Below are 24,000 nucleotides of genomic sequence, written 5' to 3' on the forward strand. Positions count from 1 at the left end.
AGATAGCCCTCTTGTAGCTTTGCACAAAATTCAAAAACAAACTATACAGTTATTAAATTAGGGATGGTTAGTACAGATAGCCCTCTTGTAGCTTTGCGCAAAATTCAAAAACAAACTATACAGTTATTAACTAACAGGGATGGGAATTTTCTGCTAATCAACAACAAAATGTTGTGTTTACTGTGTTTTGTGTGTGTGCAAAAAAATTAACTGAAAATTTACATGTTAAAAATGGAAGGAAGTTTAAAGAATTAGAAGTTATTAGGCAACATGATGAAGGGAAGGCTAGAGAAATTAATAGCCAGGTTAAAAATAAATTGAGGTGGAACCTAATATGAGAAAAAAACCCACTAAAAATTACATTTGTTAGGAAGAGGTAATTCAAAGTGGAAGAATTTATGTGGAAAGCTCTATGCATAGTTTGCTCTTTAAATTTTGAGACATAACTAAGAAAGCAGATAGAACTGCCATATGACTAACCAGTACTGGTGCTTTGGACAAATCATTCATATGCTATGACCCAAAATAGTGGAAAGGTTCAGTCTGTGTCTACATTTAATGCATTACTTTCTAAGTGTAGCATTACAAAGTAACTTTGTTAATAAAACATATGTATAAAAGTTTAAATAATTTTTAACTTCTTTTTTTGTTGATGTTTTTAGTTATCAAGTAAAAGGCTTCTTAACCTCAGTTTACTAACCCTTATAATGAAAAAAAAAGCTAAATAATTTACATATTAGAGTTCACTTTAACCAGATATTGAATGACTTGATAATAAGTTATGGTAATAGTCTATTATTTTAACATAACACACTACAAGAGACCATTAGTCCTTCAAGGCTACTTTTGCACACTCACCCTTTATTATTAAGAAAATCATTTATTCCTCTCTTAAATTCATGTAAAATATCAGCTCCACATCTGCTTACAGTAACTTGTTCTATAAGTTAAAAAATCAAAACTAAGGTAGAAGCTAGTTTTTTTCAAGTCTTAAATTTGTATTCTCTCATCTTATAATCTATAGAGTATAGCACCAAAAATATTGAGGATTGTATTTTATCAATGCCTCTGAATAATATTGTAAACTTCATTATTGTGGTTATTTTTGTTTTATAGTAATTGAATTAATCATATTGAAAATGTGTTCCAAATACTTTTTTGAAGAAAATTGGAGTTCTGATTCAATATTTACCTCTTTTCATCGCCATTTGCAACTGTCTTTACTGTATTCTTCGAAACTTTGTTTCTTACCAAAGCATCCTACCTGGGGATGTGTTTTTCTTTCTCAGTGGGCCTTACTTCAGAACAGATGATTGGCCATTGCTCCTTTTGGCCTTCACATCCACGTGCAATTGGATGAATTGGGTCTGTCTTTGGATAACATTGCAGAATCCACTGGTCAGCCCATCCCCCCATGGCTTATTACAGCCCCAAATGTGATCTTTCTTTAAGTCATCTGAAAAAGGCAGATACTCCCGATTGGAAGTACCATTCCTTATTTATTGAACATCTTTTGAACAATCATTCCATTCCAATTTATACGGATGGTTCCAAATCAGGTAATTCTGTGGGCTGTGCCATGGTTTTTTGCAGTTCTGTGGTTGCGCGCAGAATCCCCTCTACAACTTCTGTGTTCACTGCTGAACTGTATGCCATATCTCCTGCCCTGGATCACATTGAAGCTGAGCAGTACTCTGACTGCACTATTTATACTGACTTGCTTAGGTCTCTACTAGCCCTGGAATCACTTCATGTTGGCTCACACCCTGTTCTCCCTGATATTCAAAACCGACTGGCCCATTTCTCATTAACATCTACTTCTGTTCAGTTTTTCTGGATACCAGGCCACGTTGGTATTTGTGGGAATGAGCTTGTAGACACGGCAGCTACATCTATCTGCTCTGGCACTATCACTACTGTGCATATTCTGTACATGGACTTTGGTCCTGTATTCAAGGCTCAGCTCCATGCCAGCTGGCAGTCCACTTGGAGTGAGCAATGCGACAACAAGCTTTTTCAAATAAAACCCTATATTGGGCTTTTGCCATCTAGCTTCCGTAAGGTTCGGAAGGAGAAAGTTGTTCTAACTAGACTACGCATTGGTCACAGTTTTTTAACTCATCGTTTTCTTTTATCTGGAACTGATGCACCAGTGTGTAGTTTGTGTAACACTCAAATCATTGTAAGCCACATTTTACTTTCTTGCCATCGTTACGACTCTCAACGACAGCACTATTTTAAACATGTTCTGTCCCAGGGTTTGTCCGTAACATTGGACAGTGTTATTGGTGATGGTGACACTGTCCACCTTGATAGTTTTTAATTTTTTAATGGCCATTTAAGTGTTGAATATTTATTCATTACACCTTTTTAATTGTGGTTCCTTTTTCAGAGTCTCAATCTCTCTAGTTCAATTTGAAATTGGAAAATGGCCAGAACATTAAATAACTTGACACCAGGACTGGAAAGGCCACCTTCAGGTGACTAACACTGCTGTTTGAACTACCCATTAGTAATCCTGGCGAGTTGTTATTACAATTTTGCTGCATGTCTTTTAACACTTTTATTACTTTACTTTTTGGCACTGGCCATAATGACACATAACCCAGAACCAGGACTGAAAGACCAACTTCAGGTGACTGACGGTGGTTCTTGTACTTACCTGTTAGTCTTCCTGGCGGGTTATGATCATTACCATTTTGCTAGAAAAAGTCCTTTACAACTTCTCTTACTCTGCTTTCTCTCTTAACATTGTAGTATAGGTGTCAATATTGTTTTTATGCTTTTTCTGTTTTTCAATGATGTTTTGTTTTACCTTCATTTCCTTTTATGTATTTTACTACATTTAATTTATTTTTACCTTTTTACCGGACGTTTGGCGCAGATAGCCTAGCTGCTTTGTACCATAAAACACTAAATCAATCAATCAACCTTTCAGGCTGACAAGGACTTTGTGTATTCCTGCCTTCTGATTTTGCTGTGCCTTCCTATTTTTCTCTTGATAATTCACTTTGGCCTACTATGGTGTTTTTAGATTTTCGTTCTCAGATATCTGATGTCTAATCCTTTGCCCCTATTTTATATGAATTGTATTCTTCCTTATTACATGACCTAACTTCATATCCCTATTTGTCCCCCCCCCCTCCTCAGATATTGCTGACCAACGTGCTTCACAATTAAGTAACAGGATTAGCATGGCTCATTCCCCACGGGCTGTGGATCAATTTGCACTTGTATATAAAAATAGATGAAACAAAACCTTGGCAGAGGTTCAGTTTAGACAGAGAGAAGTCTGAGGAATTCTCTCCCCAACAGGGGTGTTCAGGAATGTTGTAGTTTCTCTTCGTCCCTGCTCGTGGAAGTTTATTTCTCTGTACATGGGAGTTTTCATGTATTTTAATTTGGCATTGTTTGAGGTAATGGAGTGAAGTGAGGCAGTATCAAAATAATGGGTGAGAAAGGAGAGCAAGACAAAGGCCTCAAAAAGGAAGTGGACAAGTTCTGAGTCCCCTGGCAGAGAAGAAGCAAGCCAAAGACTAACTCCACATCAATCAGTGGAATATCCCATGATCAGGGCCACAGAGTAGCTGGGATATATAAATCCAAGTGCCTCAGAATTTGTTGTGGGAGGAAATGGGAGTGCCCCAAAAAACCCACTTTCACAGGATAGGTGCTGAATGTTCTACCTGTCTTGTGCCTGGAGCTGAAAAAACAAATTAACCATATATAAACATAAACATATATGCACCTTATTTATAATTATGTGTTTTATTGAATGGTTTGTGATTGTTGAAATAAGTTGTATGGTGAGATGTATTTTGTAGGAGCACTGGCTAATTTGTATAATGATGCAGTTAGTTTGTTTCTGTGTTCTGCTTTTAAGTAATATTTGTATGCTATTACAGTTAGCCTATTCTTAAGGGTGGGCATATTACTGATTTTGTGTACATAGTTGACAGGTGTTTATGTTGGTAGTCAGTTTGCTGCTGTTAGTATTTTTGTTGCATTTAGATCTTCTGTAGTGTGTTGTTAAATATGTTGTACATGGCTTGACATCCATATTCTATTAACAGGCAGATATAAGTCTTGGAAATTTGAATGATGGTTTCAGGTGAGCAGTTTGAGTGCTTGCTAGTTATGGTCAACAGATGTGAAATGCAGTTTTTGATGGATAAATGTGTGTTGCTGACATGTTTTTCTGGAGTTCAGTGTGATGCTAAGGAATGTGATGTGCTTGCTCATGTTAATAGGTAAGTTGCTGAGTGAGATGTTTACTTTTTCTAGCATTTTTCTGTGCTTTTTTAATTTCCTGTAAAAAGTGATTGCTTGCTTGCATTTTTGTGGGGTTTGAAACCACTCCCCACTTGTTGCTTCTGCTCACGACAGTATTTAGTGTTTTCTGAACTCAAGCTTGCATATCATTGTGCAGATTGTTCTTTTCTAGACCAACAGTTGCTAGGTTTTGTTTTACGTGTTTGAATATCCTTAACTCTGTTCCTTTCCCAATTTTTCTGCCTGTCTTACCCTCATAACTCTTTTACAGTATCTCTCTTCCATTCATCTCCTGTCTCAAGCTCTCCAGTAATATCCTGAGGTGATTTATGGTGACATCTTCTTCCTTCTTTCCTCCACATTGGCTTTTTTGTTACTTTGGCTCTGGCTTTGCATACATGATTTGTCTGTTTTGGAACCTTCTAGGTCTGGATGCAACCTTAACTGATGTACATCTTTTGGCATCCTTTCTTCAAGATTTATGTATAGACCCCATTTTTGCAGTTTTACATATGTGGCATGATCCCTGAATTCTTGGAGTCTAGAGTTGCATCAGTACAACAACAGTCTTTTTTTTCCAGTATTTTTGCCTGTTTGTCTCAATCAGAGCCTAATATGGCACCTGTTCCAGTTTCTTATCCTTCCCCTTTACAACCTTTGACTATTCCTTTTTATCATCTCATCTCATCATTTTCTTTTCTTTGACAACATATGTCGTGTTGCTAACAGTATTGGGAACTATCCATTGGATTTTGGTTTGATGTGAGCTTAGTGTGCTGGTTTCCTTCAGTGGTATCCTTTTGTCAAGGATTACTCTGTTTTTCAGGTTTTATCAGAAGGAGTCATTACCCTATTTCTTTCACCACCTATTTAGTCTCCTACACCCAATTCCTTTCCTCTACCTCAGCATCCAATGCCCAGCCACTGTCTGTCAGCAGTGATCCAGGACTTACTATCTCAACAGGCCCTCAAACCTGTTCTACATACTTAACCAGGGACTTGAGGCCTGTCATTAATTTGTACCACCACAATCAGTTTGTGCAACTGCTCAGATTTACCATGTTGACATTTCTCACCATATGGTAGACATTTTATCTGGGCTTATGGTTGACCACAATAGACATCAACACTGCTTATATACACACATATACCTATCCCCATAAGGTCTTGTCCTTATCTTTCATTTGTCCATCACAGGGTGGTTACCAGTTTTGCAACCTACCTTTCAGGCTTGCTTCTGTTGAGTCATCAGAGCTTTTGCTTGCACTTCATACTCTACAGTTGCAACTCCACCATTAAATGGATGTCTCGCTTATTCTTCACTGTAGTTAGCCAGTGACATCCTTCAGTTGACTGCATAGGTGGGCTGGATAATCAGATTGGAGAGTCCTTCCTCCAACCAATCTTACCCAATGAAGTGTCTTTTTTTAACTCATCTCAGTTAGGCTAGGCTTTGACCTCCACAACTTTGTTTCATGGAATTATCAGTTAGCGATGCCCATTCCGCTCCATCAGTTTCTGCTCGAGAGGTTATATTGCCTTTGAAAACTCCTTAGTGTGGATTTTTCTACGTGATGAGGGAACCTCCCAGAGAAGGTTCTATTCTTTCAGTTTACCTCCACTGCAATCTAGACATCCAGCCATGTGTTTGCTGTATATGGCAACCCTTGAAGGGGAGGAGAGGTATTCTGATATTACACTCTTTATCAGACAAATCTTTAGGACAAATGTCTTCCTTTTTTATTCAGAAAGGGCTAGAGGGACTTGTTGGCTCTCCTAAGTCAGTCAAAAGGCTTCCTTTTGGTGGAAACATCCACTCCTAAATGTGGTGAACTCAGGTTGCATTTGAAGGCCATTTGGGATATACCCATTGAGGTTACTCCCTATGCTACTTTGAATTTGTCATGAGATGTTATTGTTAAGAGGGATTTGAAGAACATCCCAGACTCGGACATTATCGCTGGTTTTTCCAACCAAGGAGTTTCTGCAGTGAGGCATATCTCCACTCGCAAAGATGGAATTATGATACCAATCAGTGTCTTCATTTTATTAAAATTAAATCACCATGTCCACCTGCCACCATAAAGGCAGTTATCTTAATTGCGGCCATATATTCCAAACCCTCTCAAATGTTTCCAGTGTCACCAGTTCAATCACTCGAAGACATCATGTGTGGTTCCTTGATCTGTGCTTGTTGCAGTGGCAAAGACCATAATGCCTGTGAGTGTGAAATAGACCCTCATTGCATTAATTGTAGTGGTTCTCACCCATCCTATATTTTTGTTCATGCCCTAGGTGGGTGGAAGAGAAAGAGGTACAGCATTTGAAAATGAATCACAATATTTCTTACCCCAAGGCTCAAAAGTTTCTGTCCACCACTCCATCTCAGATGTATGCTGCTGAGCTTTATTCAAGTGCAGCAGTAGGAGAGCAGATTAATCTCTTTGTGCCTCTGAAAGAATTGTTCTCATACCATGTAAAAAGTCTTTTTTACCTCCATGGTTAAGACAGTTGATAAATCAAGATCAACACCCATCTCTGTTCCTACCATTCCTTCCAGGAGAACCCCAGATCCACTTTCTTTTGTTCCATATTAAGGCATCTTCTCAGGTCCATCTTCTCTGACCCTGAGATGCAGAGTATCATTCATTTACACCCACTCAACCTAGGGCAGGATCTGTGGAGACTGATAGACCTCCTTCAAATAAAGAAAAAAAAAGACATGATCACAAACAGAAGGGCTCTTCATCCAAATTGCTTATACATTAGTAAAAGTGGCCACCTTATTACAGTGGAACTGTTGAGGTGTACGTTCTAATCTGGATGACATCAAAGCACTGATTGATTCTCACCATCCTGTATGTCTTTCCTTACAGGAAACATTTCTGAAATCTGCCAATACAGCCACCTTTCAGCAGTTTTCTTTTGTACAGAAATCACAGGTTATGTGATGGACGAGTGCATGGAGGGGTGGCACTGTTGGTTGATTAGCATGTGCTTACCTTGTCTTTGCCATTCGACACACCCTTGGAGGCTGTAGCCACCTGTGTTTCCTTGGGTCACACCATCACTATTTGTTCTCTCTACCTGTTGCTCAGAGAGACATATGATCAATCAGACCTTGATGCTCTCATTGAACAGTTGCCATTTTCCTTTTTCATCCTGGAGGACTGTAATGGACATCATCCTCTCTGGGGGAAGTGCTGGTATTGATAGAAGGGGTCACTCTGTAAAGCATATGCTCTCTGATCACAACCTTTCTCTTTTCAATACTGGTTCTTCTATATATTTCCATGCACCTAGTCAGTCCTTTACTGCTATTTATCTCTTAATTTGCTCCACTTCATTATTCTCCCATTTTTCATAGAGGGTTGACAATAATCCATGAGGCAGTGATCATTTTCCTATAATTTTGAGAGAGACTGGTCATGGTCAATGCGACCCGACTCGTGTGCCCTGGTGGAAGCTGGATCAGGCAAACTGGCCCTTTCTTGCAGAACATGATCCTGCCATCATCTGTAAGCCATCAATAGACGACTATGTGGCAGTAGTAACTGACTGTATTATACAAGTAGCTGGTCAATGTATGCCTAAAACCTCAACATGTTTTCCACTATATACTCGTCCATGGTGGAATCCTGCCTGCCACATGGCAAGGAAGGCTCAAAAACGGGCCTGGGATACTTTCTGTAGATATCCCACACTCTCGAATCGCATCGCTTTCCAGTGACCTGTGCACATGCTCGGTGGGTAAGATGTCAAAGCCAGAAGGAATTTTGAATTAAGTTCACAACTGACGTATTTTCTACCACTAGATCCAAAGCCATATTGGACAAAATTCGAAAGGTCAGTGGGCAATATAATTCTGTCCCACTCTCGATCATGCTCTCTGATGGCCAGGAAGTAGCTGATATCGAGAGCATCACCGATACTCTAGGTGAAAGCTTTTGCTGGGTATCTATCATTTCTGCTTCTTCTTCCACCTTCTTAGCCATTAAGATTCAGGCAGAGCAATTGCCTCTTTCCTTTTGAGCTGATTGTCTCTGTGACTATAATTGTCCTTCTACACTGGTGGAATTAAAACTGGCCCTTCATCTGTTTGGAAGTACATCAGTTGGACCTGATGATGTACACTATGAAATGCTGCACCATCTATCTCCTGCTTCTCTTGCTATTTTTCTGATTTTTTTAACTGGATCTGGCAGGAGAATGTTTTGACCAATGCCTGGTGCCAGGCTATTGTCCTACCTTTCTCTAAGTCTGGGAAGGATCTCAAGATTCCTTCAAACAACCATCAAATTGCTTGGACCTAATGATATACACTAGAGAGGATGGTTAATGCTAATCTTGTTTGGTTCCTCGAATCAAACAACCTGCTCTCACCCACCCAATGTGGGTTCCGACGACTGTGCTCCACCATGGACCACCTGATTCGACTTGAAACATTAATCAAAGAAGCCTTTTTCAAACTACAACATCGTGTATCAATATTTTTTGACATTGAGAAGTCTTATGATACAACATGGAGGTATAGCATTTTGCGAGACCTCCATATATATGGGTTACATGGCCATTTGCCCATTTGTATTAAAACTCTTTTAGCAGACAGGATATTCCAAGTTTGTGTGGGTTTGACACTTTCCCATTGTTTTCTACATGAACTTGGAGTCCCTCAGGGCTGTGTTCTGAGTGTCACTCTTTTCAGTATAGAAACTAATGCCATCACTGAATAACTCCCTCTCAGTGTTGCAAACAGGATCTATGTTAATGACTTTCACATCTCATGTCAGTCATCGGATATGAGATATATTGAGTAATAGCTGCAGACTGCCCTCAATCATTTACTGAAGTGGACCACAGCAAATGGCTTTAACTTCTCTCTCTCTAAAACCGTTTGCATGCACTTTTGCCACCAATGGGCTATTCACCCTGATCCTTAACTATGTATCGGTGAAGTTGTGCTGCCTGTGGTCCCTAAGACAAAGTTCTTAGGGCTTATCTTTGACCGTAAGCTGACCTTTATACCACACATCAAGCAGCTATGGGCCAAATGTACAATAGCACTGAACATCCTCCATGTTCTCTCTTCCACCACTTGGGGAGGGAATCGATATTTTATACTAAAGATATATCATGCTCTTATTCAATCGAAACTTGACTATAGATCACTGGTCTATGGCTCTGCTCGACCCTCAACCTTAAAGATGCTGGACCCCATTCATTATCAAGGACTTTGGCTCCACACTGGGGCTTTCCGCACTTCTCCAGTTCAGAGCTAATGTATAGAGTCTCATGAACCTTCTTTGCACCTCTGCCATTTGCAACTGTCTTTACTATATCCTTCAAAACTTTGTTCCTTACCAAAGCATCCCACCTGAGGTTGTTTTTGTTCCTCGGTGGGCCATACTTTTTCAGAACAGACAATCTGCCATTGCTCCTTTTGGCACAGTTGGATGGATTGGGTATGTCCTTGGATAATATTGCTCTACCCACTGGTTAGCCCATTTCACTATTGCTTCTTACAGTTCCCAAATGTGACCTATCTTTAAGTCATCTGAGAAAAGTAGACACTCCTGATTGGAAATACTGTCTTCTATTTGCTGAACATCTTTCGAATCATTCTTCCATTCCTATTTATACAGATGGTTTGAAATCAGGTGACTGTATGAGCTCTGCCATGGTTTGTTGTGGTTTGATGGTTGCATGCAGAATCTTTTCTACAGGTTCTGTGTTCACTGCTGAACTGTACACCATTTCTCTTGCCCTGAATCCTATAGAAGCTAAGAAGGAATGAGCTCACTAACACTGCAGCTAAGTCTATCTGCTCTGGTGCTATCACCATTGTGCCTGTCCCATACCTGGACTATGGTCCTGTATTCAAGGCTCGGCTCTGTGTCAGCTGGCAGTCGACTTGGAGTGAACAACACAAAAACAGGCTTTTCCAAATAAAACCCTATATTGGACTTTGGCCGTCTTGCTTCTGTAAGGATTGAAAAGAGGAAGTTGTTCTAATTGGACTATGCATTGGTCACAGTTTTTTAACTCATTTTCTTTTATCTGGAACTGATGCACCAGTGTGTAGTTTGTGTAACACTCAGATCACAATAAGCCACATTTTACTTTCTTTTCGTAGTTACGACTTTCAACAATGGTACCATTTTAAACATGTTCTGTCCCAAGGTTTGTCCATGATGTTAGACATTGTTATTAGTGATGGTAACACTGTCCACCTTGGTAATGTTTCTAGTTTTTTAAAAGCCATTAATCTTTTTTAATGTCATTTATGTTTTTTTAATTTATATGTTACATCTTGTTAATGTGGTTCCCTTTTCAAAATCACAGTTCACCTAGTTCAATTTGAAATTAGAAAATGGTCATAATATTATGGCCATAACTCAAAAACAGGACTGGAAAGGCCAACTTCAGGTGACTAACACTGCTGTTTGAACTACCCATTAGTCATCCTGGTGAGTTATTATTATAATTTGGCTAAAAGTCTTTTAAAACCCTTTTATTACTTTTCTTTTTGAAAGTGGCCATAATGTCAAATAACTCGGAACCAGGACTGGAAAAGCCAACTTCAGGTGACTGACTGTGGATTTTGTACTTACCTGTTGGTCCTCCTGGCAAGTTGTGATAATTACAGTTACTCTACAGAAAGTCCTTTACAACTTGAATTACTGTAGTTTTTCTCTTAACATTGTAGACTAGATGTCAACATTGGTTTTATGCTATTTATGTCTTTCAATGCTGTTTTGTTTTACCTTGATTTATTTTTATGAATTTTACTAAATTTACTTTTAACTTTTTACTGGATGTTTGGTGCAGATAGCCTAGCTGCTTTGTGCCATAAAACACTAAATCAACCAACCAACCAACCAACCAACCCCTTCTTTCATCACCAAGTAGGTTTAATGTTTAATTCAATTTTCCTGTTCTGCCTTGTCTGCTTCCTACAGGAATTTGTTCAGGGTGTATTTTTACCAGGTTTGAAACTTCACCTTTTCCCAAACTTATCTTTGTAGGAAATCGTATAGTCAGGCATGTGGACTACACCTAATACATTCATTTCTCATCATTTACAGCATATTGTTGTTTCTACTTCATGTTTTCAGCATCCAACTGTGTCCATTTCTTATTTATATGTATCCCATCTTGTGGCAAGTAAAACCTGACCAGGTGTTCTTAAATTAGAAATCCTCAACGTACTGCCACATTTACTCATATTTTAACTTCAGTGACTTTGCAATGCTTGCCTTTGATATAGGGTGTTTTGCAAGATCACTTGTAGGTGAATAACCTCGCAATGTACTTGCTTCATAAATTTGCCTGCTTTGAACTGTGCTGTTCAAAGACTGCATGGGTAAAGCAGAAAGAGATTACTGCCCATCCCTGCCATGTCTTTTATTGAGTAAATTGGTATGGTCTGTTTTTCATAATAGTTTCATGGTCACCCATTGCAGTGTCTCAGGAGATGATGTTCCTTTTAACTCTCTATCATGTTCTCACAACCCATTTCTTCAAGTGGAGTACAGGAGTCCTTACCACTCTCCAGTTCCAAGCCATTGGGGTGGTCAATCATGTAGGCATCTTCCTGAATGGCTATACCCATTCAGTGCAGAGTAGAGAAGCAGTGTTTTGTGGGTGTAGGTGACATGATATCCTCTATTATGCTTTATACAATCACAAAGGAGTGAGATATCAAGTTTCAGTTCACCTTTTCGATCAGAAGGCCCTATGTTATCCTCGCATGGATGTTCATACCCTGTGGTTAGGTATTGGATTTAGAGTAGAAACTATCAACATAAGTCCTTGCACATGTTCATAGTTGTCGATATTCCTCCCTTGATCATGCTTTTTCTATATAGTAGATTTCAATGAAGTTAAAAGGGATTGCTTTGGTTCTCTCCTTTTTTACCATCCCTTATTGTACCTTATGCTGATAACATTATTGCTTTTCTGGTGGTTCTAGTCAGTTTTCCTGTTGGAGGTGTTTATTTTTATTATATGGACATCCTTTTGATACTGTATGTCAGGTCCCTGTATCAGTAATTCAAAGACATCGTGTTGAGCTCAGGAGTTGGAGTGGTTCTAGTTTCCCTGTGGCTTCTTGAGCTTGAAGTGAAGATGGTATAATGAAAGCACATGAATGTGCCAAAACTAGTTTCTTTAATACCAAAACTTTGGACAGTTTGTTCTATCTACTGTGTTGTTGTTTTTTTCACTAACTGCCATACATACAATTTTATTTCTTTTATTCCTTAATTTGTTTTATCTGATTTTTGTTGTTTCATATAATTCAGGTCTAGCATATAAGGCCTATATGTTGTTTTATTGTTTTACTTTAGATAAATTATTGTGTGGTGTATTTTGATTATACATTAAAATCTGTTTTTCTACTTTCAGTCCACTCCTTTACACCTAGCATCAGGATACAATCGAATTAGGATTGTTCAACTTCTTCTGCAGCAAGGAGCTGATGTACATGCAAAAGATAAAGGGTAAAGGTTATTACATATATTTCTTGATTTCTATAATGCAAAGGAATTGTATTAAATAATTAACCCTCCAATTACTTACTAGTCCCCCCTTCCCTTTTACTAGCTGAGGGTTTTCCATACTGCATAAAACTTTTATGTTTTTTGTGTTATGACAATCAGTGAAAAGAACTCATCAGTAAAACATTTGGTGGAATTGATTTCATTGTGGGTGTTGCTTTTGTTTAGGTTTTTTTATGCTGTTAGAAATCATATAACAAAAGCCATGGATTATTAACAATAATATTTAATTTATTTTGTTTTCCAGTGGGCTAGTTCCATTGCACAATGCTTGTTCTTATGGTCATTTTGAGGTCACCGAAATGCTTATTAAGGTGAGATATTCTGAATACACATACAGTCTAATCTTCTGCATATTTCTGGTAAAAATTATCAGTTATTAAGTATGTAATAATTATTTATCAAAGTACTAATAGCTTTTAACTTCATAGCACTTTTGATATTAATAGAAGTAAGGTATGGAAAAGACAAATCTTTCAATTAACATATAACTTGACAAATTTCTATCAATGTAGAAATAAGTGTACAAATTACCATCCGTTTTGAGATACAGATTCTAACACTAATTATAATCTAAGCTGCTGTTAAAATGTAGTAACAAAGTTACGAACTTTAAAGAATATCATTTTGTCACCTTAGGTTATATCACTCTTCATTTATGTACAAGTATACCACAGGAATTTCCTCTGTTTTATATGCTTTTCCCTTTTAGAATAAGTAATTTGGACACCACTTTTTTATGTAACTTTTTTTTTTTTCTGTAAGTGTATCAATATAAGTAATTCTACCCAGTTGGTCTTTCATTTACTTGTACAGTAACAATCATAATTGTTTTTCTTTGTGTTGTTGTTAGCATGGAGCCAATGTGAATGCCATGGATCTGTGGCAATTTACTCCCCTTCATGAGGCAGCATCTAAATCTCGAACAGAAGTGTGTTCATTGCTCTTGAGCCATGGGGCTGATCCAACAATGCTTAACTGCCATTCTAAGAGTGCAGTTGATGTAGCTCCTTCTCGAGAACTTCAAGAAAGACTCTCTTGTAAGTATAGAACTTATTTCTTATTTTGTAAGCAAAACACTAATTATAGTTTTAAAATGCTGCTATAAACCATGTCTGTTATACTTGACATCTGACTTGTAAGAATATAAACGTATATTCTCCATTATAAAAGGAGAAACTATTTACCTAGCAAAAAAGAGGTTAGTTAGTTTAAACGGAGAGTTGATTTTTCATGTTATTCTAACTGGTTGTTAGGTGATATTATTAGTTTGCTTTGTCAGTGGTTGTTTATCATCTCTGTTGTTTCTTCTCAAACCAAACTTTGTCTCAGCGACTGTATTTCAGAGAAACAGTATTTCCCACAAGAAAAATTTTTATCTTACTGTTTTTTGGTATGTGTGTTTCTTAACAGTTAAAATTTACTTTAATGATAAAAAAAAAATTCAAACCTGCTTTGTCACTTGTTAATAATCTACACTTCAAGTTGTCTCATGAAATTCGACAGACATTTGAGACAATATTCAAGGATATTATACCCTAAAGTCTAAGTAATTTATCTTACAAGAATGTGTAGGTATACTTTAAAACCTGGATAGTTTATTTTCCAAAAACATGTAAATTTGTTACCAAAGAGTTTAACCCTTTCACATCAGGCTTTTATTATACAAAACCTTGTAACCACCGTCTAACCATGATGGTGTACATACTATAACTCTAAAATTACTAAATTTTTCTTCACAAATTTGGCAAGCTTTCAGTAAACAAGTTTTATGAGGATAAAAAAAAATCAGAATTTTTCAATAAGTGCTTTTAATAGAAATTAGTTCATAAATATTTGTATTCAGAATATTTATTTTTCTGAGTGCAAAGTGATTTTCATGTTAAAGTTAAATATACTTTTCTGTATTTGGAAGTTTCCAAATTTCATTGACATTGTCTCCAAAACCTCCTAAATAAATACTGAATGATTTTTTAAGGTGGTGTTCTTCCTACTGTAACTCTATATGGGGTCAGTTGATTTAATCAACCTTGTAACCACCATAAAATTAGAAAAAAATTCTGAAATACACTTTTTTATTTTTAGAATGACTACAAATTGTAACAGTAAACTGCAGTTGGTCCTCCTAAGTAGCTTCAAACTAGTTACAGTATACATCTATTTATACTTAATTTTATTGTTTTATTGACTTTTGATGGTACTATTCACTAAATAATTTTTATTTAATCAAATAGTGCATCTAAGAACACAAAATAATTTTAAAAAACCAAGCAATGTCCTGTAACTATCATAATTTTTCTTGGTTTCTTACTGTACAATAAGAGCCTAACAATTCAGTTAAGCTTGTCAACATGATTCTTGTGAGAATAAATTTGAAACTGAACAATGAAATAAACAGTGCCCTATACAGAAGACTATGTAATATAATAAATTATTTGGTAAATTAAAGCTTTGGCTTTCTGTTGGTTACAAATAATATTGTATAAAATGTTGAAGATAACTATTGGCAAATTATGAAAGAAAGGATGTGGTAAGTGTGGTCTGGTTTTATAGTTTATGGCTCAGTAAACAAATGCAGTTGTGAAGACTATACGAATAATGTTTTGCTTGAGAAATATCTATATTATAATAAGTAATTCATGTTGAATTCTGTACTCTTTGGATGAGTGGTAAATAATAAGTTTAGAGAACACCTAGGGAGTATTGTCCCAATTCTCATACCAGGGGAGTATTGTCCCAATTCTCATACCAGGGGAGTATTGTCCCAATTCTCATACCAGGGGAGTATTGTCCCAATTCTCATACCAGGGGAGTATTGTCCCAATTTTCATACCAAGGGAGTATTGTCCCAATTCTCATACCAGGGGAGTATTGTCCCAATTCTCATACCAGGGGAGTATTGTCCCAATTCTCATACCAGGGGAGTATTGTCCCAATTCTCATACCAGGGGAGATTGAGGATTTTTTCAAAATTATATTTCCTTGTAAAATTAAAAACTAAAACCCTGTATAATATTAAAATTTCATTTATTAAGTATGTTTTTATGCCAGGTTTATTTGTATGCATTGTTCATAAAGTTGTGTAGTTAAATTTTGAATGTAACTCAAAGCTTGACATGCACACTTTCACCAACCCATTGCAAAAGTGTTGAGACTTGTGCTCCATGAATACTTTAGTGTAGTATGAACCCCTTAGTAACATTATATTTAGCAGGTATTTACAAGATATAAATGCTCCTTGCAATTAATTTTTACAGCACCTCTTTTTGGGAAATGTCATAAAATCCTAAAAGTAGTATTTCTTTATCAATTACAAATAGTACTAGCAGCATAAGAACCAATAAAACATGGAGTAATAAAATGACTAAGTATTAATGGTTTGCAAAAGTATGCTTAAAATTTGCAAATCATTTAAAAGACTCTGATTTACAAAGTTATAAGTAACAACTTCTATATAAGATATTACAAAAAATATTGACTTTTTTTATGCATGAAATTAGTCAGGGATAAGTTTTAACACATGTGGCTTTTGAAATGTTCTGTAACATCTAGATGAATTCAAAGGTCACAATTTACTAGAAGCTACTCGACAGTGTGATCCGGCTCGTGTGAAGAAGTACCTCTGTAGTGAAGTAGTTAACTTTAAACATCCATTCACAGGAGATTCTCCTCTTGTAAGTGAAAAATTTGACTTTTTTAACAAATTCTAAGTGGAAATATACTTCCTGCAATATTGGTAAATGTTATGAGAAAAGTTAGTATTTTCAGAATTTTTTTATACATTAGTTCCGTGAACTGTTTAATTTTTTGTTATACACTTATTATGGAACAGTACTTCTTATTGGGTGGAAGTAGTGACTTTCTTATTTTATACATTAGTCTTCTTCTTACTAGCACTGTGCTGCCAGCTCTACTGCTCCTAAAAGAAAGCAAGTAACTGAAGCTATTCTAAGAAAAGGTGCTAATCCAAATGACAAAAACAAAGAGTAAGTGTGCATTGACATCTTTATATTAAGTCTGATAATTATTCAAATCTTCCTAGATGTTTTAAAAAAAATTAAACTAATTTTTCAAGTGAAATTATCGGCTTAAACATTCTGACTTGATAAACATGAAGCCTTTTATGTGAAACATTAATTTTTACCATTTTTGTTAAAAATATTAAACTTGGACTATTTACCTTAAAATGATGATTTAGACATCTTGGTTTGAAACAGTCAGATAAGCTAAAATGATGAGCCCTTTTACTTTGATCTAAAATGATAATTTAGGGATTTTTACTATTTACTAAATGTTGTTTTTTTCGTTTTATTTTAGTGTTAGGATATTTATGTACATTATTAATAAAAGATGAGTAATAACTGTCTTTCTGTTAGAGAGAAATAAGATATTCAGGATATTTTTACATAGTCTAGTTGAATTTATTTCCAGGTTTTTGACTCCTCTACATATCTCAGCAGACAAATCTCACTTTGATGTGATGGATGCATTATTAAAGCATGGAGCTAAGGTAAACTTTGTACACATCATAGCTTCTTTGTAAAATATTTTACATATTATAGTTAATTCTCTCAATACGGGCTCAGTCAATTTGACCGAAAATGTAACCTTTTTGTATTCTTTTTAGGTCTTCATAAATTTCATGTTGTTAACTTTGAATATAATGGGTATATCTTCACAAGATTTAAGTCTTTCATATACAAAAAAATCTTATTTTTTAGTGAAGTATTTTTAATAAACTAAAAGGTTTGTCTGTGAGTGTACTGAGTATTTGTTTTGAATAATTCATGTGAAAAGTAATTTTCATGCTGCAATTAAAAATATTTAAATTTTCTTTGTGTAATCACTAAAAACCTCTTAAATGTATTGAAACGTTTTTTTCAGTAAAACTTTATATTTTATCTATAAAATAAATAAATTTATATATAAAAATAAAAATGAATCTGAATTACCCTTCAATACTTTATGACCATACTATATAGGAAACTCTTGGTTGTATGTTTTTCAAAGTTATGTTTTTGATGTTTTAGTTGTCCTGTACTCACCACAGTTAAACTGTATTTATACAAATATATGAGAAATATCTAGTACTATAATTTTTGTGTTCTTCAACAAACAAATTGTTTCATATTTTTCTCTTGTCAACAAAATTCTAGGTTAATGCTCTCGATGGACTTGGCCAGTCACCCCTTCACCGCTGTGCACGTGAAGGAAATGTTCAAGCTTGTCGAATACTACTGTCTTATGGTGTAGATTCCTCTATTGTCAGTCTTCAAGGGTACACTGCAGCTCAGGTTGCCACTGAAAGTGTTCAAAAGATCTTGTCTGGTTTGTTTTCTTTAGGAAAATTTTAATTATAAAATAAAGAAAATTGTAAGGACATCACTGTCTTTCTAACCATGTCAAAAGTATCTGTGAAATGTATTTCATTTGAAGTATCTTTCTTTACTTGCAATTTAAGAATGTATTGTTAGAGTCATAATGTAAAAACAACTGTTAACAAATATTTAAAAAATGTCTGTGGTAAAATTGTTTTCCTTTTATGAAATATTGTAATATTTTACACAAACATTTAGGTGTTATGTATATGTAGAAGGTAGAATTACTTAAGTAAAGCTGCTAGTTGGACTGAAAAATACTATCAAATTCTGTTCTGACAGTTAACATTTATAGATTTTGGTTTTAAAAACAAAGTATGAAAGTATGTTAAATTTGATTTTAAAATTCTGAGAACAAATTGAAGTTGCACCCACCTGTCACATCCTCTCTTTTAGGATTTATTTGTAGTTCTCTCTTACATTTAATTTTGTATTATGTATAACCAATAGGAAGTCAGGGTTTTTATCTATCAAATGACTTATTATTTTTCATTGTTTTCTGAATGGATGATTGTCAGTTTTTTTGTTTTACAAGCTTCATTTCCACAGGAAATATAATGACTACCTTTGATGCATTTGTAATGACTCTTATCACATAGTTAGAAAATCAGAATAATTGTAATAGTTAGGAAGATTGTCTGGTTTATGCATGAGATTATTCTATGTTCTTTCATGCAGTATTTAATTAAATAAAAATTATTTGGTGCATTACTACCATCAGTATAAAAACTTTAAGTGTTATCAACAATTAACAGTAAAAAACAAGAATACTGGGTAAGTATTTTATTTCTTATTTTTCATGTTTATTCTTTCTTTATTATGATCAAAGTAACTGAAACAATTTTTATTTTTAAATACTAATGTTATTTAACATGTTTTTGCAAAAATATAAAAGCACTTCTTTACTTCTAGATCCTCCTCCAGGAAGCACTGATGCAGAATATCAGCTCCTTGAAGCAGCTAAGGCTGGAGATATAGAAGTAACAAAGGTAAATCTAGCTGGAAACAGCCCAAGAAGTTTTCTTTTTATCATCCTTCATAATAAACTGTAATATTCTTGATAACGAGAAACTCACTGGAAATAAAAATGTATCTCAGAACAACTGGTATTGGGTATTAACACTTATTGATGAGGAGAGAACAATATTTCTGTCTTCCTAGATCATCTTCAGGTTAACAAGGAAATCTTTCTTTTGGTGTTAATAGAAAATTTATGGTTCTTTAAACATTCTTTAAGAGTTGTTTCTGTGCGTCCTACATTTGGTGATTGCATTTTTTTACTGTGTATAAGATGAATGATGTTTTCTGTTCCATATGATTTCTTTGGAAATTTTAAAGTTACTCTTTTTGGTTGTTCTTGTCAGAAAATGAGCCAGAAGTTTTTATGAACCTGCACATTTGATAATGAGGTTTATTGTATGTATGACAGCCATTTTTGGAGGAATGTAATTCACTTTTGTATGAACAAAAATATCTTTTAAGAGTTTGCTTTTTTTTAAGGAAACAATTGAAACTTAATGTGATTATTAACTTGTAGGAGATAAAAATGTTTCAGAATTTGTGAATGTTTCTGAATTTAAAGTGCTAGATAATGATAAGAGGAATTCTGTTTGAAATTTTCATACTGTTGTGGTTTAGGATGTTTTTCTGCTGAGTGTTATTAGTCTTTTCAATCTGTCTGCCAGTTTCAGTATCTTTATATCCACTTTGTAACTTTGGTTTGTTTTAGATCCTTAATGCATTTTCTGTAGTCTGTTTCATCTGAACATGTTTTATTTATTAGAGCTTGGATGTAAGTTATGTTCTCTTTAGTGTGAGCAGAATAACAGCTTTTGTAGTGAAAGTACTGTGGACTGTATGTAGGTCTTTTTGTACAAGTTAATGTGTAAAGTTCCATCATTTATAAAGACAATGACTTCAAAAAAGTTAATTTGTTACCTGTTTTATATCATACAATATATATAGTGGTTCTATAATACACTATATTGTTACCTAGGTTCACACTTGGATGCTCATAATTGCTTAACTTTTCAAGATAAGCTTATATATATAAGATAAATCAGGTCCTAATAATTACTTGTACCTTTACATAAATATGAATATGTCTCATATGCATTATTTCATTTTAAATTTGAACTAATATGCTTTAATTTTATAAATAACTTCAAAATATGAAAAAAAGACTGTTGGTTAAATTCAACTACAAAGTCGAATAACATCAAACTTGTTTTCATCTAAGTATGTCTAAAGTCTGTACTAAGTCATTTTGCGTATTTGAAACATTAACATGTCTCAAAACTGCAGGTCTTAGCTTCTCATGGTAATGATTTTATTCACATAAAATAAGTTGATATGTTTCAAGATTACATTTCTTCATAATTTTTAATGTTCAACTTTGTAGCAAGTACTACAGTCTCAACCACATGTGGTGAACTGCCGAGATGTGGATGGCCGTCAGTCTACGCCACTACACTTTGCTGCTGGTTATAACAGAGTTGCTGTGGTAGAATACTTGCTACTTCATGGAGCAGATGTACATGCTAAAGACAAGGGGTGAGTTCATACTGCATGTTTAATTGTTTATGGATTATATTCTTTAATATTTAATTACTTATCAATCATTTAATTACACCACAAAATATAACAATATTCCCTTATAAATCTTTCATTAAAAACAAAATTCTGCTTAATATGATCATGTCTGAAATTTTGGTTTTCATTGTAATCTGTATCACTTTGAGGTTGTAGTATTATACAATAAATATAATTTTTCCACTTGTTTCATCTTAGACCAATTTTCTTATGATGACAAAGTTTATGTAGTATAACAAAGCTAATTATTTATTTATCCTTTTGTAATAATATGTAATAATGTTTTAAATACACCTAACTCAGTGATTCTCTCAGTATTTACCAGTTACTCAAACATTTTTAACCACTCTCCAGGGGACTTGTACCATTGCATAATGCTTGTTCATATGGTCATTATGAAGTTGCTGAGCTATTAGTAAAGGTAAGGCTTTCTTAGTATTTAAAATTTGTGTTTTAGAATATTAAATGAAATTATAATTTTTACCCTTTCAGAACTTTTTTTTTTCCATAAGACAGTATTCATTTTCAGATTATCAAGATCTGAATGAGTTTACAGAATATTTGATAACAATAAAAGCTGACAGGAATTAAAAGCAATGCCATTCTCCCCCTTTTTTTCCTTATTTGTTGATAAAGTACACAGAAATCCACTTAATACAGAATATTTCAGCTGTACAATCAGTAGTATTTACTAAGCAATTAATTATAAGCTAATTAACTCTCTCACCACAGATCAGTCAAATTAATCAAGTTCATAACAGTTTCATACTTACAATAATTTCCATACTAAAAGTTTTAATACAGTATGTATATCTTCACAAAATGTTGCAGACTTTCAGAAAATATAAATCTTTTGTCCACAAAAAAATTGATTTTTTTAATGAAGTATTTTTGCTAAAAATATGTCTGAGAGTGTATGAAGTCTTTTTTTTAAATCAAAATTCAAAGTTATATTCCTGCTGTGATTAAAAATCCTTTCTTTCATCTCAAACACCACAGCTTCATTTGTCCAATTTCTAAAACTTTCTATACAACTTTCAAATATTTTTATTTTGAATCAAACATTTTATATTTTTTTAATCTAACATTGTAAAAGGTTGGCCAATTTGACTGAACTTTTAAGGAGCAATAAGAAATTAAATAAATCTATGTTCCCTCTTTTTTTTTTAGAATGACTTCAAATTGTAACATGCAACTACATTTGTTTACCCTAAATAACTTTAAACATGTGACACTATACATCTATTTCCACTTCAATATTATTATTTTATTGCCCTTTAAACCATGTGTAACTAATATGCATGTCATATAAGTTATAAATCACATGGCAAATGTGCAGCTTATGTTACAGCATCAAAGTGCAAAAGGCACGTACTACCCTCTTGCTGCTTGCGAGTCTACCTTTTAAAACAATTATTATTTATTTTACCTTATCTAACTTTTTAAATTGCAAAATGCATGTACTACCCTCCAGCTGCTTGCTAGACTACCTTTTAAAAAGATATTGTTTATTTTACCCTATCTAATCTAAAAAGTTTTCAATTTTTTTCCTTTTAGTTACTTTTATAATAATAAACAAAGAACATACAGAAAAACAAGAAATACTGAGTTGGTGTCTTCTTTTTATGCCTTCAACTGTTGATGAAAATTAAACTTACCTTTTTAACCTAATGGTACTACAGCACTAAATGGTTTATTTAATTAAATAATGCATCATAGAACACTGAATAGTCACATGCAAAAAGCACTCAGTGTTTCATAACTATCACAGCTTTTCTGGCTTTTTAGCCATCTAGAGGATTCATTAAGAATTCAGTAAATTCATCAGTGTGTCTTTCTTAGTAGTAAAGTTTGAACTAACAGCAAAATTAAGAATTCTCTTTACAGAAAGCCATGTAATATAATACATCATTTGATAGGTTAAAACTTGGTTTTCTATTGATGATAAGTAATGCAGTGTTAACTCTACCTGCCTTGGCATCATTTACTGCACATTTCACAAAGCTTTAGCAACTTGCATTCAAAATTTTATGAAACTACGTTTTATTTATGTTATACCAATTAGTGCTGCATAAATTCTTATTTAGTAAACCATATTTTAATAATACATAAGTTTTAAGTTCTTAATTTTGTAAGGCAATACAATATTTTTAAAAAATCATGAATTTTCCATAGTGGGACACATCTTCTCTTGGTTTCTCTAATTTAATCACTACTCTTCATATAAGTATGAAATTGCACTTAAGTTACTCTGTAAAACTGTTGTTGCTCAGACAAACCATGACTTTTATTGCCTTCAAATTTATTTGGTTACAAAGGCATCAGATCTTCCATACCCACCTGACATATTCTCTCATTAAAGGATTTGTTAATAGTTCTTTATATATAATTCTATGTTATCTATAACCAATAGAAACCCAAGGTTTTCATATATGAAATAACATATTATATTACATTACTTTCTGTAAAAAAAATTCTCAATTTTACCTTCAATTCAAACTTTATTCCCACAGGAAACACTGACGAGCTTAGCTGAATTTGTAATTGCTTCCCTATAGTTACTAATGTTAACAAAATGTAAAATTGGGAATTCTTTGGGTTATTAAAGGTCAGAATAGGTAAAATAAATAATAATAATATAATAAAAGTGTTTCACAAGACACCCACAAGAACAGCTCATAGTAGCTCATAAGTAATATAATTCAGTAGCATAATGTGAGTTGCAAGATTTCCAAGTGATCTACAACTTATAATGACATGGATAGTACTTAGACATGGCTCAAAGGGCATAAAACAAAATTTAATTATAAATCAATGTATATTATTACAAGTTTAAAGCTACTTAAGATGAACAAATGTTGTTTCGTATTACAATTAAAAGTCATTCTAGAAAGAAAAAAAGAGTAAATTAGATTTATATTGATTATTTTGTTTGGCAGTTATAAGGTTGGTCAAATTTATCAACCTTGTATAGAGCTAGGGTAGAGAAAATAACAATTAAAATATTAAGTTTTACTGAAAACAAACATTGAAGTGTATTTAGGATATTTCTTAGACGAAAAAAAGTATTTTTAATGTTAATATGAAAATCACTTTGCACATGAAATATTCAAAACAAATACTTGATACATTCATGGACAAATCTGTTTTTAATTTATTTAAAATACTTCACTTAAACATATTACTTTTTGTATGTTAAA

The 24,000-nt window shown here is 34.1% G+C and overlaps 1 protein-coding gene across 2 annotated transcripts in view; it reads left to right on the forward strand.

Annotated features, from left to right (window-relative positions):
• Positions 1 to 24,000, forward strand: part of Tnks (tankyrase) — a 101,274-nt gene that overhangs the window by 8,066 nt on the left and 69,208 nt on the right. For both annotated transcript variants that reach the window (XM_076489839.1, XM_076489838.1), the window contains exons 4-13: positions 12,679 to 12,773; positions 13,078 to 13,144; positions 13,684 to 13,870; positions 16,383 to 16,504; positions 16,725 to 16,816; positions 17,262 to 17,340; positions 17,987 to 18,158; positions 19,121 to 19,197; positions 20,610 to 20,761; positions 21,155 to 21,221. In XM_076489839.1, coding sequence (XP_076345954.1) covers positions 12,679 to 12,773; positions 13,078 to 13,144; positions 13,684 to 13,870; positions 16,383 to 16,504; positions 16,725 to 16,816; positions 17,262 to 17,340; positions 17,987 to 18,158; positions 19,121 to 19,197; positions 20,610 to 20,761; positions 21,155 to 21,221 — 1,110 coding nt within the window. The remainder of the gene's footprint in view (positions 1 to 12,678; positions 12,774 to 13,077; positions 13,145 to 13,683; positions 13,871 to 16,382; positions 16,505 to 16,724; positions 16,817 to 17,261; positions 17,341 to 17,986; positions 18,159 to 19,120; positions 19,198 to 20,609; positions 20,762 to 21,154; positions 21,222 to 24,000) is intronic.

The sequence above is a fragment of the Tachypleus tridentatus genome, chromosome 2 (genome assembly GCF_004210375.1).
Source record: "Tachypleus tridentatus isolate NWPU-2018 chromosome 2, ASM421037v1, whole genome shotgun sequence".
Taxonomy (NCBI): domain Eukaryota; kingdom Metazoa; phylum Arthropoda; class Merostomata; order Xiphosura; family Limulidae; genus Tachypleus; species Tachypleus tridentatus.